Genomic DNA, 17,590 nt, shown 5'->3' with positions numbered 1-17,590 from the left:
TGAAACACAAAGAGATGGACTGATCTCATACTCCTTCGGGATGACTTCTTGTACCACAGCACTACCCTTGGAGTGACAGTTCTTCCTCCTCATGTCCAGTCTCCACCTTCCACGCTGCACTGTGTGGCAGTGTTTCTCTCTCCTGTTGTTTCCTACCTCCAAGGAAAGCTCCACCATCTGAGAAACAACCCTTCAGGCAGGCATCCCAACCCACCAGTCTTCTTGAGGCCTTTCAGCTGAGCAGACAGAAGTAACCTCACCATGATCTCCCAAGGCTGCTAGCCTTTCAGCTTCTCAGATAGACACGACCAAGCCGTGTGCCTGCTGCTGTCCCATCATGTTCTCAGGCAGAACAGGCATGACCACCAAGATATAAGCCCCCTTCCTGGACTAAGCCTAGGTCCTTCGGCAGATGGGATCTCACAGACAATGTGCCAACCAGGTGCCTTCTGCTGGCCTGTCAGAGACGCTGTCAGATGTGAGCTTTAAAGCGCATATCCCAGCCATGGGCCAAGGTCTGGCCTGTCAGCTATTTCAGAATGAAGTGACCTCAGAGTCCCTTTCTCAGCCACATTCCTGCTGCTGGCCTATCACCTCCAGAGGCAGAACTGACCTCACCTCCCCATTTGCTTCCTACTGGATTATGAGGTACTTATACACAATTGACCACATCATACCATACCCAACCATCACCCTCTTTGTGGCCCAGTACCTGAGCAGGTAAAAGTAAGCTGCTTTCATCAAATTTATCCAGTAGATTTCCTACCAACAATTTGAGTGGAGAAATGTTCCTCAGAGGAACTGCTGTATTTCTACTGCTGCATTTTCTATCTCTACTTCGGCCTCTTTGTTTTGTCTTCTTCCTCTGTCGATTCTGTCTCCAAAAGCTCTCCAAGGGAGAGACTCATGGAATCATCAAATAACTCAGGTTGGAAGAGAGCCCTGAAGTTCATCTTGTCCGGCTATCCTGCTCAAGGCAGGGTTAACCTGATGAGGTCGCTCAGAGGCTCTGCCCAGTTTGGCATCATCCACAAAGGAGCTGAAAATGCCCTCTGTCACATTGTACAGGGAGTTAATAAAGACATTCAACAGGGTTGGCCCAATCCGACTATACAGAGACTATGGAGACCATGTCAAAGCCCTTGCTAAGGTCCAGGTATGAAACATCTCCTTCTTGCCCCTACCCATGTGGGTTCGGCAGTCCCTTCCTTCTCCTTCAAGTGCCTGTGAATCCCTGCAGGTGTATTTGGCCCATCACCTTCTCACAGACTAAGGTGAGGTTGACCAGCCTGTAATTCTCCCAATCCTCCTCCTTGCCCTTCTTGAAGAAATGTTTGATGTCTGCCCTTTCTGAGGAGCCCAGAACCTCTCTGATTGCTCTGACACGTTTGAGGGCACAATCCAGAAAGGGTGACGCGAGCAGACAGGAGTATTTGCAATGAGCCTGTCCAAGGCGGCTGAGAGGAATCTCAAGGGGAAGTTGGGGGTTGTTCCTGCAGTCACAAATAGAAACGTCAAGGCCCTGTGAGATGTCCGCACCTGAGCTGGCCTCATTGACTCCTCATATACACAGGGGTGTTCAGAGCCACGAGTCCTTCCCTTGCAGACACAGAGGCAGTGCATCGCAGCAGTCACAGTGTCTCTCTGGCCTCTTGTTGCCACTCCGGGAGGAGGCTGGGAGGCACCTCAGCCCTGCAGTGTGTCGCCCTGCCCTGCACTCATCTGAGATGCCCCACTGCATGAGGAATGGACACCGGGACTTAGGTCCAAGGAAGCCCATCCCAGTGCTGCATTCAGGTGGTTTCCCAGGGGAAGTTACTCTCCCAGTGAAGTGACCTCAAGACACTGTCTGTCCCTCGAGCCTTCATGGCACCTCTGAGGAACAGCTGATGGCATTCATGCTCACTCAGGTTCATCTCCCCACATGCACATGATGTGCATGCTTCTATCTCGTCTGTAAAATGCAGACGTGGACTTCTGACCTAGTCATGCAGTGTCCTCCTTCTGAACAGGAGGGACAAACCACCTCTCTGAGCTGGAGTGAGAAGCCAGTGTTGGGAATGGTGGTTGCAAGGGGCTGGCCTGTGATGATTGCCCTGGGGCACTTTCCTTGGGGTGTCCAGTGACCACAGGCACAGGCCAGACCCTGCTCTGCTGGTCCTTCAAGGCTATCCCAGGAGGACTGGCTGTGCGAGGACACTGCTGCGTGCGTTCCCCCACCCTGCACATTCAAACACTTGGTCTGTTCGCTGGTGTTTTCCTCACCAGGGCACTTTCTTGCGCTTGTTCTGGACAGCCACTTTGAAGGAAGACCTACGCCTTCAGGCACTGCCTCAGGAGGTCCCCTTGTCTGACAGAAACACTGTTATGGGGGCAAACTCTGTCATAGTAGTGCCCATTGCCTGTCCCTGCCTATGATCACAGGACTGCCACGCAGCAGGACTCTGACCAAGCTGCCAGTGCTCTCAGGCCTTGCACCAAAACAAGAGCTCAGAAAGAGAGTGTGGAAGTGAAAAGAGAGCAGCTCAGGAAAGACCAAGCGCTGGTGCTGCTTGGCAGTGCTCCTGTGCTGGGACTCTTTTCCCCTCCACCTGTGCACACAGGCACTGCCCTGCAGCTCCAGAAAGGTCTCTCAGGAAGGATCTCAAACAAACCAGTCACTGCAGGGTCCTTTGATTTCTTTAAATGTACAGACAGTCTTGCTTCTCATTAACACACTCTCTGGATCACACAGGAAAGGTAGATCCTGATGCAGAAGAGGGATAAATAATGACATTGCTTTGTGGACCAAATTATCATCAGTAAAACAAAAGAAAAAAAACAAAATCCCCCCCAAAACAAAAGCAACAAAAACTTCAGAAGACAGGTTGGGGCTGCAATGAGTTATATTATGAGTGATATGGAGATGATGATGAACAGTTTATTGCTTCTGAAAATCATCCCGTCCTCAGTTTCCACACTGCATCCTTGAGCTCCTGGTTCCTCATGCTGTAGATGAGAGGATTCATGGCTGGAGGCACCACTGAGTAAAGAACTGCCATTACCAGATCCAGGGATGGGGAGGACATGGAGGGGGTCTTCAGGTAGGCAAATATGCAAGTGCTGATAAACATTGAGACCACGGCCAGGTGAGGGAGGCATGTGGAAAAGGCTTTGTGCTGTCCCTGCTCAGAGGGGATCCTCAGCACGGCCCTGAAGATCTGCACATAGGACACCACAATGAAAACAAAACACCCAAATGCTAAACAGACACTAACCACAATTAGCCCAACTTCCCTGAGGTAGGCATCTGAGCAGGAGAGCTTGAGGATCTGGGGGATTTCACAGAAGAACTGGTCCACAGCATTGCCGTGGCAGAGGGGTAGGGAAAATGTATTGGCCGTGTGCAGCAGAGCAGTGAGAAACCCACTGCCCCAGGCAGCTGCTGCCATGTGGGCACAAGCTCTGCTGCCCAGGAGGGTCCCGTAGTGCAGGGGTTTGCAGATGGCAATGTAGCGGTCGTAGGCCATGATGGTGAGAAGATAATAGTCCCCTACAATAAAGAAGAGAAAGAAAAAGAGCTGGGCAGCACATCCTCGGTAGGAGATGGATCTGTTGTCCCAGAGTGAGCTGGCCATGGCTTTGGGGAGAGTGGTGGAGATGAAGCCCAGGTCTAGAAGGGAGAGGTTGAGGAGGAAGAAGTACATGGGGGTGTGGAGGTGGTGGTCACAGGCTATGACAGTGATGATGAGGCCGTTTCCCAGGAGGGCAGCCAGGTAGATGCCCAGGAAGAGCCAGAAGTGCAAGAGCTGCAGCTCCCGTGTGTCTGCGAATGCCAGGAGGAGGAACTGGGTGATGGAGCTGTCATTGGACATTTGCTGTCTCTGGGCATTGGGACCTGTCAAAGGAGGAAGAAGTAGTGACAAGTTAGGGTAGACATCTCAGAGAAGTATTTCTTCCAGTTCTCATGGAAACCCCCCAAACCGCCTCTTTCCTTTCAGAAAGACCTTTTGCTGGTCCATTTAGTGAATTCGGGTGGGAGCTGGCTGAGGATCCCCCAAGTGGCACTTCTGCTTGTCGCTGAGAGAAACCTTGTGGGTCCTGTGTGGCAAAGGGACTGTCCCTTTGTGCCGAGGGACAGTCTGTCCGTCAGACCTGGTCTTAGTTACCCTAGGCTGTCACCTCCTTGAGCTGGAGGGCGATTGCACCCAGACCCCCCTGAGAAGAAAATGGACAATGGGGTGAATGCAGTTCCCAAGTGCCCATCTCCAAACTCCTCACATTGTCTCAGCTCAGCCCTCCCCTCCCAGCCAGGGACGCAGGGGGCTCATCACAGGTGCTTGCATACACCCTGCCAGCAGCATTTCCATGGCCTTAGTACTGAGGGGCTGCTACGTAACACACAGACGGAACGGGAAGGCTGTGCCCTTCTGGAAGACAGCCTGCAGCACAGCAGGATGGCCCAGGGAAATAACCGAATGTCCTCAAGATCACCTGTCCGGAACAGTGAGTTGGCTCACTGAGCCCTGCAAGCAGCATTGCCCGGAGCTCCCACCTTAGGTGGGAAGAAAGGCAGCATGAAGAGGAGGGGGGAACTGGAGAAATTCCCCAGTGCCCCTGTTGATGGAGGCAGTACGGGGACAAACGGATGAGCACTTGGGAGATTCCCCTCATCAGCGGTCCATCTGCCGAGGAGGCAACTCATGCCGTGGAGCACATGGCCTTCAAGGTGAAGGCTCTGCTGTGTGGCAGAAGAGATCAGGGGCTTGCTCCGGGGAAGGCGTCGGCGCTGTAGCAAATGGCACAGAGGTGCCTGAATTCCCCCCCCTCCCCTGGCATTTCTGGCAGCAGCTTCTTCTCACTCCCTGCCCATATCTCTGCAGCCTGGAGCTGTTCCTGCTGGGATTTGTTTCTCTGTCCCCACATCTCCTCCCTGTCAGTGCTCACAGACCCCATCGCACCCACTGTGTGCTCAGCTCTGCCCTGCAGACCCCTCCTGGAAGCAGGGACATCTCTGTGTGTGCGGGGGCTCAGCAGCAGTTCAGAGAAGTCTGAATTAGAACTGGGGTCTCCGTGCCTTCACCAGAGCAGAAAAATAAATTCCCATCTCCCACTGCCCCCCAGCCAATGAAGAGCGGAAAACTGAAAGCACAGGTTCCTGCATTTTCAGGTACATGTTGCCTTGATGTCCTACTTCAAAAGGACCCTCTGCAAATGCCCTGGCGGGGGATCTGAACCTGTGAGCACCTCTGACCCATGCAACACCCTCTTGACTCCAGAAGGCCTCTGCCCTGCCAGGCATCACCCCTTCCACCCAGAGCTTATCCCCAGGTGCTGTGGGGAGCTCCCCAGGCAGGCTGAGTGCTGACCCTGGCAGGCAGCAGAGTCCCTGCTCCAGCACACAGCCCCTGGGGTGCAGGGACCCTGCTCTGAAGGACAGCCCTGGGCACCCCTGGCTGCACACCTGGCTGCACACCCTTGCAGCCAGCCCCAGGAGAAGGGAAACTTCGTGTGCTGTCCCTCTGATGGTGCTACGCAGAAGCCCTGCTCTGGAGCATGTCCTTCTCCACAGTAAAGAAACCCTGATTGCCATCCTGCCAGATCTTAGCTGCAGCAAGATGTGTGAGCTCTAGGAAGCCCCTCCAGGACATTTGTGTATCGACCTGGAGCCAGACACTTACCGTGTCAAGGCCTGTGTAGATTTCTCCAACAGCGAACTCTCAGCATTAGCCCACTCCACAGTGCCTGTAATATCTCTGCCGTTTCCCCCTCTGCCCTCGCTGCCTGCAGGCAGTGCCCTCAGCCCTGCTGCGCTTTGCAGAGGAGCTGCTCCTGGGCAGAGCTGTCTCTCTGCAGCGCTGCCCGCTTGCCAGGAGCTCCCTCCATCCCAGGAGCCCAGCCCAGCTCAGCAGCAGAGGACCAGCCCAAGGCAGCACTTTCTCTGCCCCCTCTGGGCTCCCTCCAGGTGTCCCTGGGGCTCTGGAGGAACCTGCTGAGAAACAGGCTGAAGCAATCACTGATGTTCCCTCCCTCACCTCTGCAGACACACTTAGTTCCAGCAGTAGCATTTCTCCTATTCAAAAAGATTTGGGCATGACAATCCCATTTTCTTGTCTCATCACTAGACAGGACACGAGGAAGGTTACAGCAAAGGATCCAAGTTCTCCAAGCTGGAGGGATGTCTTCAGTTGAGTGAATTCAGGCGTTTCATTCTGGGTGTGTAGTCCTAGGGCTAGAAAGACGTCCAGCTCTCTTTTGTAAATACCATGTCTCTGCTCTGAAGCAAAGCCTTTGCACACATGAGGTCTTGGACACTTGGTACCAGGTTTCCTAATGGCAAGTCAGAGCTTGCCTGGTGCCACAGATGGGGTGTTTCAGCCCAAATGTGCAGTAAGGTCCTCAGGCAGGGGCACAGAAAGGATGATCTGGAGCAGGAACGGTTGAAGAACAAGCCGTGACACTGATGGGATACACTGCTAAAGCATGGTGGAAGAGCTCGATACTGCTGGTGTTCAAGGACAGCATCCTCCAAGCTCAGCAGTGGTCCAGATCAAAACGCAATCTAAACCTGTAAGGCAATTCAAGGGCACCATAGTGAGTGTTTACTACTGCAGGAACAGTTAAAGAAGAAACAAAGATACTCGGTGGCCACTGCTGAATTTAGTCAGAGCAGGTGTAGACAGGTCTGAGATCCTCTGTGTCCTCTTTTCCTCCATCTTGACAGGCTTGAGTGGTGGGCCCATGCAAACCACATGAAGTTCAACAAGGCCAAGTGCAAGGTGCTGCAATCCCAAGCACAACTCCAGGCTGGGTGGAGAATGGATTGAAAGCAGTCCTGAGGAGAAGGACTTGGGGCTGTTGAGTGATGAGCTCGACATGAGCTGGCAATGAGCACTTGCGGCCCAGAAAGCCAACCATATCCTGGAACATCCAGGCCTTTTTCCTGGAACATCCAGGCCTTTCTCCTCAGGGTCACTCCTGGGCTGTTCAGGTCCCAGCCTGCCCTCATGTTTGGGGTTATCGTGCCCCCCCAAAAAGAACATGCAACTTCTCCTTGCAAAACTTCATGAGGTTTCTCTTGCCAAATCCCAGAGTTGCTCAAGGTCCCTCTGGAGTGAAGCTCTGTTTGGACAGCTGTTCGTGTGTGCGTACAGATGGCCCACTGGATTTGTGGTGCCTCTGCCAACATAACAGCATGAGAAATTGCAGGACACTACAGACAACGGATGGAGGTACTAGTTTCATGGAATTGCTACCCAAGGTAGGAACTCCCATGGTGACAAGCTCAGAAACACCAAATGAAGGTACAAAGGAAGCCAAAGTAGGGCCAGGGAGGAAAGGGTCAACAGAGATGTGCTGTTTGCATGGCAAGGTACAAGCATGGTCAAGGGGAAGAAATTGTGAGAGGGAAAAGAGGGGGAAAGGAAAGAAAAGGTGAAGGAAAGGAAAGGATCAGGGCTGTTTGGGGGTAGCTGCCAAGCAGTCCTGTGTCTGAGCAACAATGCCTGGAGTGGGACAAGAAAGCCACAGACCATCTGACCAAACTTCTATCTGTCTGACTTGAGTGGTCACCAGAAACCTGAGTGCTTTGCCTCCCATCATGAAGGGAAGATCCGTTGTGGATGGAAATGCAGAATCATTCATGCTGGAGAGGACTTCAGGAGGTCTGGAGGCCAACCTCCTGATCACAGCAGGGTCAGATCAGATTGGGTCAGAGCAGATTGCTCAGGCCTTTCTTCATGTGGGGCTTGAAAAGCTGCAAGAATGCAGATGAGACAAACTCTCTGGGAAATGTGCTCCAGTGCTTGACTGTCTTGATGGGGAGACAGTTTTTCCTCTCTTGTTTCAGCTGATGCCAATTGTCCCTCATCCTCCCATCATACACAACTGTGAAGGACCTGGCTCCATTTTCTTCCTGATCTCCAAGAAGATATGGTGACGTGGTTCGGCCCCAGCCGGCAGCTGAGTGCCACGCGCCGCTCAATCACCCCTCCCCTGGCGGGCTGGGGAGGAGAACGGAAAAACAACGGCAAAGCCTCGAGGGTTGGGAAAAGGGCAGTTTACTGGGACAGCAAGGGAGAGGGAAACAATCAACAACAGTGCTGATAACAGATATTAACAATGGGTGAACAATTTACCGATCCGACGACCGACCCACCGACCGACCAGACACTCAGGCTGTCCCGGAACCACGCCGAAAACCGCGCCACCCCTCCCCTGCCCGACTAGCCCCCCTTTTATGATGAGCATGATGTCACATGGTATGGAATAGCCCCCGGCCAGCTTGGCTCACCTGTCCTGGCTCCTTGTGAAATTAACTCTGTCCTTGCCAGAACCAGGACAATTAGATGTTAGAAGGAAATTCTTTCCTGTTAGAGTGGTGAGGCACTGGAACAGGTTGCCCAGAGAGGCTGTGGATGCCCCATCCCTGGAAGTGTTTAAGGCCAGGTTGGATGAGGTTTTGGGCAACGTGGCCTAGTGGAGGGTGTCCCTGCCCATGGCAGGGGGGTTGGAACTAGATGATCTTTAAGGTCCCTTCGAACCCTAACCATTCTATGATTCTATGATTCTATCAGATATGCAGAGGATGACGAAGAGTTTATTGCTTCTGAAAATCATCCAGTCATTAGTTTCCACACTGCATCCTTGAGCTCCTGGTTCCTCATGCTGTAGATGAGGGGGTTCATGGCTGGAGGTACCACCGAGTACAGAACTGCCATTACCAGATCCAGGGATGGAGAGGACATGGAGGGGGTCTCCAGGCAGGCAAATATGCAAGTGCTGATAAACATTGAGACCACGGCCAGGTGAGGGAGGCACGTGGAAAAGGCTTTGTGCCGTCCCTGCTCAGAGGGGATCCTCAGCACGGCCCTGAAGATCTGCACATAGGACACCACAATGAAAACAAAAAACACCCAAATGCTAAACAGGCACTAACCACAAGAAGCCCAACTTCCCTGAGGTAGGCATCTGAGCAGGAGAGCTTGAGGATCTGGGGGATTTCACAGAAGAACTGGTCCACAGCATTGCCGTGGCAGAGGGGTAGGGAAAATGTATTGGCCGTGTGCAGCAGAGCATTGAGAAACCCACTGCCCCAGGCAGCTGCTGCCATGTGGGCACAAGCTCTGCTGCCCAGGAGGGTCCTGTAGTGCAGGGGTTTGCAGATGGCAACGTAGCGGTCGTAGGCCATGATGGTGAGGAGACAATAGTCCCCTTTTTCTCCTCTTCAGTGTACACAGTTCGGTGACCTCTTCTTCATTATCTCCGTTTTGCAAGCTCAGCAACCTTGTTATCTGTCCTGCCCAGATGGTCCCAGGCTTGTTGGCATATTGGGCCCCCTTTATCAGGATGCCTCAAACTTTGTGTCTTTTTCTAGTTCATACCCAAGAACTGTTCCCTAATATATGGCTTCTCTTGTCCTGTTTCTACATTCCAACTATTTTACTAATTGTTTTCTTTCGTACTGGAGCATGAGACAGGCGAAGCCTGAGTTTGTGGGGCCTGACTCAAGTGTTGCCAAATTATATATTCTGTTTTAAAATTGTTCTACACTAATCAGTTTCCCTTATTCAGCTGGGTCCAGTCTTAGGCTCAGACTTGACCAACGGTTTATGTCTAAAGGATTAACTATATAGCCACATGTCAGAGTCAACGTTTGCTAGTCGGAGCCCCCAAAGGCCTTTCACTGAGACAGTTTCACGATGTTGAAACAGATAGAATACAGGTGATACCCCAAATGCAAAATGTGTCGTGCATTTGAGGTGGAATTGCTCCTGTACTGCCCAGACTGAGCTGCCCCGGGGCGCTGCAGCAGCGTGCGGCCTGGTGCTGCCGGGAGCTGCCGGGGATCTGATCAGTACTTCTAAATATCTAAAGGGTGGATGTCAAGAGGATGGGCCAGTCTCTTTTCAATGGTGCCCAGTGCCCGTGCAAGGGGCAACGGGCACAAACTGGAACACAGCAAGTTCCACCTGAATATGAGGAAAAACATCTTCACTTTGAGAGTGACCGAGCACTGGAAGAGGCTGCCCAGAGAGGTTGTGGAGTCTCCTTCTCTGGAGAAATTCAAAACCCACCTGGACGGAATCCTGTGCAACCTGGACGGAATCCTGTGCAACCTGCTCTAAGTGATCCTGCTTTAGCCGTTGGGTTGGACTAGCTGATCTCCAGAGGTCCCTTCCAACCCCGACCAATCTGTGAATCTGTGAATTTGCTGACTGAGATGACTCTGCAGCACCTTGTGCCAATCTCCAGGAACACAAGGTACCACTGAGAAAGGCCCTGGGTGAGGTCAGCTTGCAATCCAGCCAGACTGTGGACATCAGTGGCATGGCTTTTCTTCATATCATCAGGGAGGTGGGTAGAGGACAATGGAGAGGAGGACCATTAGGGGCTGAGAGCATAGCGACATGAGTGGAGACCCTGGTGTGTTGTGCCTCCCAGTCATGCGGCACACCTGGGTGCATAGACAAGGTGGACCTTGCCATCTTGCCGTGATGCTGGCATTCAGGTTCTGGCACACCCGACCCCTTTGGGAGGCCATGCTGTGTCTGCCCATCCCCCACTGCAATTATTTCCTTGAAATCATGTAGGTGCCTGCAACGCAGGGATGGGCTTGGGCCTGAGTTTGGCAGTGAGCTGAGCTCTAGTGAGTGCACTGGAGAGCGCCTACAGAAAGATCTGACCCTCCTTCTGGCGCACTCCTCCATTTGGTCAGCTGAAAGTGCAGCAGCCACCACGGAAATGTGAGTCCCACGGACTGTCCTGGTTTTGGCTGAGACAGAGTTAATTTTCTTCGTAGCAGCTGGGATAGTGCTGTGTTTGGGATTTAGGATGAGAACAATGTTGGTAACACACGGATGGTTTTAGTTGTTGCCAGGCAGTCAAGGACTTTTCAGCTTCTCATGCTGGCCTGCCAACGAGAAGGCGGGGGTGCCCAACAAGCTGGGAAGGGACAGAGCCAGGACAGCTGACCCAAACAATATTCCATACCCTATGACATCATGCTCCATGTATAACTGAGGAGTGGGCCAGGAGGGAGTTCGGCTTGAGGACTAACTGAATATCGGCTTCGGTTGGTGAGCAATTGTGCTGTGCATCACTTGGTTTGTATATTATTCTATTATTATTATCATTATTGTTATATTCTTCCTTTTCTGTCCTATAAAACATTTTCTCAATGCCCATATTTTACCTTTTTTGTCTCTTTTTGATTCTCTCCCCCATCCCACTAGGGGAGAGTGAGCAACCAGCTGTGTGGTTACTTTAGCTGCGTGGGTTAAACCATGACGCAGGCTTTCAGATGCCCTAAACATCTGGTGTAAGCTGAGGCGACCAAGGCACCCGTCCCCAAGACCCCACTGCTGATGCTCAGGCAGGTGTGGGTGTCCCAGGTATGCTCCATCAGAGCCCACAAACACATCCACGAGTCTTGGAGTACCCCAGCACCTCAAATGCCACCAGCTGTTTGTGTGTGACCAGCTGCCTGCCACCCTTCATCGCCATGGATCCCCGTGGGAGCTCAGGGAAGGAGCTGGCCTGCAGGCACCTATTTTGTGCCCACGGAGCTGAAGCAAGAGGAATCCTACCTCCTGTGAGTCTGTGGGGTGCATGAGGGAGAGCTCAACCCCACTCCGCTCTCCAGGCTACTCAGCAGAGAGGAGAAGCCTGATGTACTCAGCTGAATCCCTGCCCTCCGTGGAAGGGGGGAATGATCCCTGCCTTTCACTGCTGCGCTGTCCTGCCTGGCAATGGGACAGGGAGAAGGGTAAAGGGAGGGGAACATTTACACCTGCCGTAGAGGTCAAATCCATGGCAGGACAAATGCCACTTCTAAAATCAGTCTTTCCAGTGTTCAGCATCCAGTTAGTGATTACTTCAGCCTGAGTCTACCCCAGGAGAGGTCCTGCTGCCTTTCAAGAGCTGTAAGCTCTGGGAGCCCCAGGGACATCTCCAGGGAGCCTGGGAGGGCAGAGAACGTGCCACCTTGGGCTGATGCTCTGCTGCTGAGCTGGGCTGGGCTCCTGGGACGGAGGGAGCTCATGGTGAGCAGGCAGTGCTGCAGAGAGACAGCTCTGCTCAGGAGCAGCTCCTCTGCAAAGAGCAGCAGGGCTGAGGGCACTGCCTGCAGACAGTGACGGCATCAAGTGTAGTGAGAGAGGGGTTAAAGGCAGATGGGGCTGGGAGGATGCTGAGATCTCAGAAGAGGAGAAATCAACACAGCCCTTGACAAGGTAAGGCTCTGAGTGCAGAGAAATGCAGATGCAGTTCGTGGAGGGATCTCCTAAAGCTGAAATAGCCCACAGCCTATGGGATCTCTCTCTTCTATAGAGGAGGAGGAGGCTGTGCTCCAGAGCAGGGCTTCCCTGCTGCACCATCAGAGGGACAGGGCATGAGAGGGAGAGCGGCAGAGGTGTGAAGGTGGGTGGTCAGCCAGGGGTGCCCAGGGCTGTCCTTCAGAGCAGAGTCCTTGCCAAGGTCAGCACTCAGCCTGCCTGGGGAGATCCCCATGGTGCTGTGGGGAGAAGCTGTGGGTGGAAAGACAGGGCAGGGTAGGGTCCTTTTGGTGGTGAGACGGTGCTGTGTGGGCAGGGCTGTTCAAAGATTACACTCTGGACATTGGGAGAAGCAGCATTTCAAGAGGAAGGCCAAGGCAGGGACTACCTTCTCAGCTTTCTTCTAAGGGAGAGGGGAGAGGAGCTGTCAAGTTTGAAGAAGTCACTGAGACTCCTGAACCCTTACACTGAGGGATCAACACAGCTGCCAGAAGCCTCCTAAGTGCCTTCACCCACTCCTCTACCAGCAGACAGCACCACCATCACCTTTGCTTGCAGTATCAGTGCTTCTCTGACCTACTCCTGCGGAGCTGCTAACAGGGAGATGCCCTGGGCAGAGCCCTGCTGCCAGGAGGTGTCTTCAGGGCAGAGCTGAGCACAGAGTAGGTGGGATGGGGTCTGTGAGCACTGACAGGGAGGAGACTTGGAGACAGAGAAACGGCTCCTGGCAGGGACAACTCCAGGGAGCAGATAGCCAGGCCACCCCTCGGCATCACTCTCTGCTCTGAAGTGCTTGGAGAAATGGACTTTGAAACTGAATTCTTCCGAGCTCAAAAACATCCAGTTTCTTCTTCAAGTATATTGTGCGTGAGATCACCTCTGATGAAGAAAGGTGCAATAACCACAGGGCACCTGCATGGTGAACATCAGGTCACTTGTGGGCAGACCAGCTCTCCTGACTCTGGATTAGGGATCAGGGAGCCCTTTAGTCCCTCAGGGCTCACCAGTGTCCAGGCTGAGAGCAAGGTGAAAGATGAGGATTTCTGCCCCTTCAAGGAAAGTGCCCTCACTCAGCAGCACAAAGGTGAGCTCAGAAAAAGGAATTGAACAAAGTTCCCTCCCAAAAATGAAAAGTAATTTTGAGGGGATTTTTTTGAGAAACAGCATAGGACAGGCTCAAAGAAGTCTGCCCTGACTTGTCAATGTATTCTCTTCTTTCAACAGCCCCCCAAGCCCAGAGTGAACAAATGTCCAACGGCAGCTCCATCACCCAGTTCCTCCTCCTGGCATTCGCAGACACACGGGAGCTGCAGCTCTTGCACTTCGGGCTCTTCCTGGGCATCTACCTGGCTGCCCTCCTGGGAAACGGCCTCATCATCACTGCCATAGCCTGTGACCACCACCTCCACACCCCCATGTACTTCTTCCTCCTCAACCTCTCCCTCCTCGACCTGGGCTCCATCTCCACCACTCTCCCCAAAGCCATGGCCAATTCCCTCTGGGACACCAGGGCCATCTCCTACTCAGGATGTGCTGCCCAGCTCTTTTTCTTTCTCTTCTTTATTGTAGGGGAGTATCTTTTTATTAAAGTTATCTTATTAAGTTTTATTAAAGTTATCTTTTTATTGTGGTCAGACTCCCTGGGGGTGGGAGGTTCAGCTGCAGAGTCACGGGCTGATCTTGTTCATCCATTCATGTGGGCATGTCCTTGGGAACAAGTGTCCCAGCTTTCCTCTGACGTGTGGGGCTGTGGGCAATGGAGTCTGTGGGGCTGGAGAATGAGCTGGATTTCCCTTAATCAGGTGCTGTCGTTAGGACACTTGGCTAAGTCCTTGGGGGGTCCCTCCAAGGTGTGAGCTGCCCTCCAGGATGCAAGCCTGCCCCATAGCACCTTTGTGTTATCTGAAAGCCCCATGGAGAAATGCCGAGATGCTACAACCAAGGAAAAGCTGTTGGGTTGGTGAAATGAGCCGCGTTTCTTCTTGTCTAGAAGTGGGGTGCTGAGACCTTGAGAAAGGGTGAGACAATTTGTGGTCTGCGCTGGATGCCTCTGCTCTCAGCAGTGTCTGGTTGTATGACATAACCTAAGAGTGTGGTCACTCTCCACCTCATGAAGGTGCAAGCTGGGAACAAGACGGAGGGACAGACCAGCTCCCCTCACTCTGCTCTAAGCCACAGGCAATCCTCTTGCCTCGCACGACTCACTCTGTGCTCCCTGAGTGCAGCAGAAATGCTGAGGGTTTCTGACATCCAAGAACACCTCCCGAATGTCTCAAACTGCCTTCTGCCATCCTAGTTCCTTAGTCCGCAGAGTGCAGATGCTGACAGGCCCTTTTTCGTTAGGAGCGGATTCACCTGACAAAGCCAAACACCAGGACTGGCCCCTGTCCCCACCGTTCCCATGAACCCACTGCTGCAGAGCAGGGCTGACTCCTCGGCAGCCAGCGGGCAGAGGCTCTGCTCCTCACAGCAAAATCAGCCAGCACCAACCAGAGCTGCACCCATGGAAGTGTAGGAGGTCTCCTGGGAAATGAGAAGGGCTGTATGCAGTAGGGGCAGAGTCTATGGGTAATGGATTTCATTTTGCTCAGAGAAGTCTCCGCTAACTGACTGTGTTTTCCTCCTTGAACAGTTCCCCAAGCCCAGAGTGAACAAATGTCCAACAGCAGCTCCATCACTGAGTTCCTCCTCCTGGCATTCGCAGACACACGGGAGCTGCAGCTCTTGCACTTCGGGCTCTTCCTGGGCATCTACCTGGCTGCCCTCCTGGGAAACAGCCTCATCATCACCGCCATAGCCTGTGACCACCGCCTCCGCACCTCCATGTACTTCTTCCTCCTCAACCTCTCCCTCCTCGACCTGGGCTCCATCTCCACCACTCTCCCCAAAGCCATGGCCAATTCCCTCTGGGACACCAGGGAGATCTCCTTCTCAGGATGTGCTGCACAGCTCTTTCTGTTTGTTTTTTTCATTTCAGGAGAGTATTTTCTCCTCACCATCATGGCCTACGACCGCTACGTTGCCATCTGCAAACCCCTGCACTACGGGACCCTCCTGGGCAGCAGAGCTTGTGCCCACATGGCAGCAGCTGCCTGGGGCAGTGGGTTTCTCCATGCCCTGCTGCACACGGCCAATACATTTTCCCTACCCCTCTGCCACGGCAATGCTGTGGACCAGTTCTTCTGTGAAATCCCCCAGATCCTCAAGCTCTCCTGCTCAGATGCCTACCTCAGGGAAGTTGGGCTTCTTGTGGTTAGTGTCTGTTTAGCCTTTGGGTGTTTTGTTTTCATTGTGGTGTCCTATGTGCAGATCTTCAGGGCCGTGCTGAGGATCCCCTCTGAGCAGGGACGGCACAAAGCCTTTTCCACGTGCCTCCCTCACCTGGCCGTGGTCTCCCTGTTTCTCAGCACTGGATCATTTGCCCACCTGAAGCCCCTGTCTGTCTCCTCCACATCCCTGGATCTTGTGGTGTCACTTCTGTACTCGGTGGTACCTCCAGCCATGAACCCCCTCATCTACAGCATGAGGAACAAGGAGCTCAAGGATGCAGTGTGGAAACTGATGACCGGATGTTATTCAGAAGCAAAAAACTGCCCCTCTTCTGCATAGCATTTATTTATGATGTAACTTATTACAGGTCCAGTCTGTTGTCTGCATTTTTTGGTTTTTGGCATGGTGTTTTACTTGTAATGATGTTGTCATCCCCTCTCTCATTCACTGTCTGCTTTCTTTTCTGACTGAGTGGCTGTGTATATGGAGAGCCTTGCTCTCTCTGTGTTACAATAAAAAATAAATAAAAGGTCCCTGCAGTGCCTTTCTGAGATCCTTCCACAAACGAGAAAATTTTGAGCCATAACATCATTGTGCAGGTAGGATTTCGGGAAAGGCAAAGGTCACCTGGGAAAGTCAAGAGTGAAAAGATGAGCTTTGATCACCTGTTAGAGACCCGTTAGAGATGACCTTTAGGCTGAACAACTGAAATGCCAGCCTGCTGCTGCTGCTGAACAGGGAGGGTGATTTAATAACAGCAGGCACAGGTGGGGCTGAGGGACTCAATGCCTTCTGTGCCTGAGTCTTTACTGAAAAGGTCTCCAGGCCTCTGTGCTCAGGGAAATGGTTCAAGGAGGAGAAGAGCATCTATGGGCAAGAACCTCCTGAACTCCAGCAAGGGCAAGTGGCAGTTTCTGCCCCTGCAGGGGACTCACCCTGGCAATGGCACAGCCTGGGGGCTGCCTGGCTGGGAGCAGCCCTGTGGGAAAGGTCTCGGTGGGCAGGGAGCTGGACAGGAGGCGGCCGTGTGCCCTGGCAGCAAGGGAGGCCACCAGCATCCTGGGCTGTCAGAGCAGGAGCACGGCCAGGAAATTGGGGGAAGGGATTTTCCAGGTTACTGCATCCCGATTTCAGATCCCCAGTAGAGGAAGGATGTTGGCAAGCTGTAGCAGGTTGAGCAAAGGGCCCTCAAGAATGTCAGGACGCTGCCTATGAGGAGAGGTTGAGGGAGCTGGACTTGTCCTGCCTGGAGAAGGGAAGTTCTTGCAGAAGCATTGCACCATTCCCAGGAAGTCCGAGTCAGGCTTATGGTGAGGAGGATGGAGCAGCAGAGAGAAAGTGCGATGAACGTGCGAGATATGCGGAAAGATTTCAGCCGCCTTCCAGGGGAGCACATTATTACCTGGCTGCTCCGCTGCTGGGATAACGGGGCCAGTAGCCTGGAACTGGAGGGCAGGGAGGCCAAGCAGCTAGGTTCCTTGTCTAGGGAAGGGGGAATTGACAAGGCAATTGGGAAGAAGGCGCAGGCCTTCAGCCTCTGGAGGCGACTCCTGTCAAGTGTGAGGGAAAGGTATCCTTTCAGCGAAGATGTTGTATGTCGGCCAGGCAAGTGGACCACTATGGAGAGAGGTATCCAATATCTGAGGGAATTAGCTGTGCGGGAGATGGTTTATTATGATCCGGACAATGCACAGTTGCCCACAGACCCCGATGAAGTCCAGTGTACCCGACCCATGTGGCGAAAATTTGTACGAAGTGCACCATCATCGTACGCCAACTCACTGGCAGTCATCGACTGGAAAAGTGAAGAGGCACCCACAGTGGACGAAGTGGCTGGCCGACTCCGGCAATATGAAGAGAGCCTTTCTTCCTCCCTCGTCTCGGCTGTGGAGAAACTGTCCCAGGACGTCCGGCAACTCAAAGAGGATATATCTTACTCCCCACCTGCGCAGACCCGTATTGCAGCTGTTAGGAGTAAGCATTTTTCTGCTCCAGAGAGGGGATATGGAGCATACACACCATGAGGTATCCTGTGGTTTTATCTGCGTGACCACTTAGAAGACATG

At 53.0% G+C, this 17,590-nt stretch overlaps 2 protein-coding genes across 2 annotated transcripts; one reads left to right on the top strand and one right to left on the bottom strand.

Moving 5' to 3' along the window:
• Window positions 1–2,936: 2,936 nt before the first annotated feature.
• On the bottom strand, window positions 2,937–3,869 carry LOC129200699 (olfactory receptor 14J1-like). The gene has a single exon (XM_054811977.1). The coding sequence runs from the start codon at window positions 3,852–3,854 to the stop codon at window positions 2,937–2,939; it is 918 nt and encodes a 305-aa protein (XP_054667952.1). The 5' UTR covers window positions 3,855–3,869.
• Window positions 3,870–14,909: 11,040 nt separating this feature from the next.
• Window positions 14,910–15,863, top strand: LOC129200697 (olfactory receptor 14A16-like). The gene has a single exon (XM_054811975.1). It carries the CDS (start codon window positions 14,910–14,912, stop codon window positions 15,861–15,863), a length of 954 nt encoding a protein of 317 aa, XP_054667950.1.
• The last annotated feature ends 1,727 nt before the right edge of the window (window positions 15,864–17,590 follow it).

This window comes from Grus americana, unplaced genomic scaffold, assembly GCF_028858705.1.
Source record: "Grus americana isolate bGruAme1 unplaced genomic scaffold, bGruAme1.mat scaffold_419, whole genome shotgun sequence".
NCBI lineage: Eukaryota > Metazoa > Chordata > Aves > Gruiformes > Gruidae > Grus > Grus americana.
The sequence above is the reverse complement of the archived record's forward strand: the minus strand, read 5'-3'. Positions and strand labels throughout refer to the sequence as shown.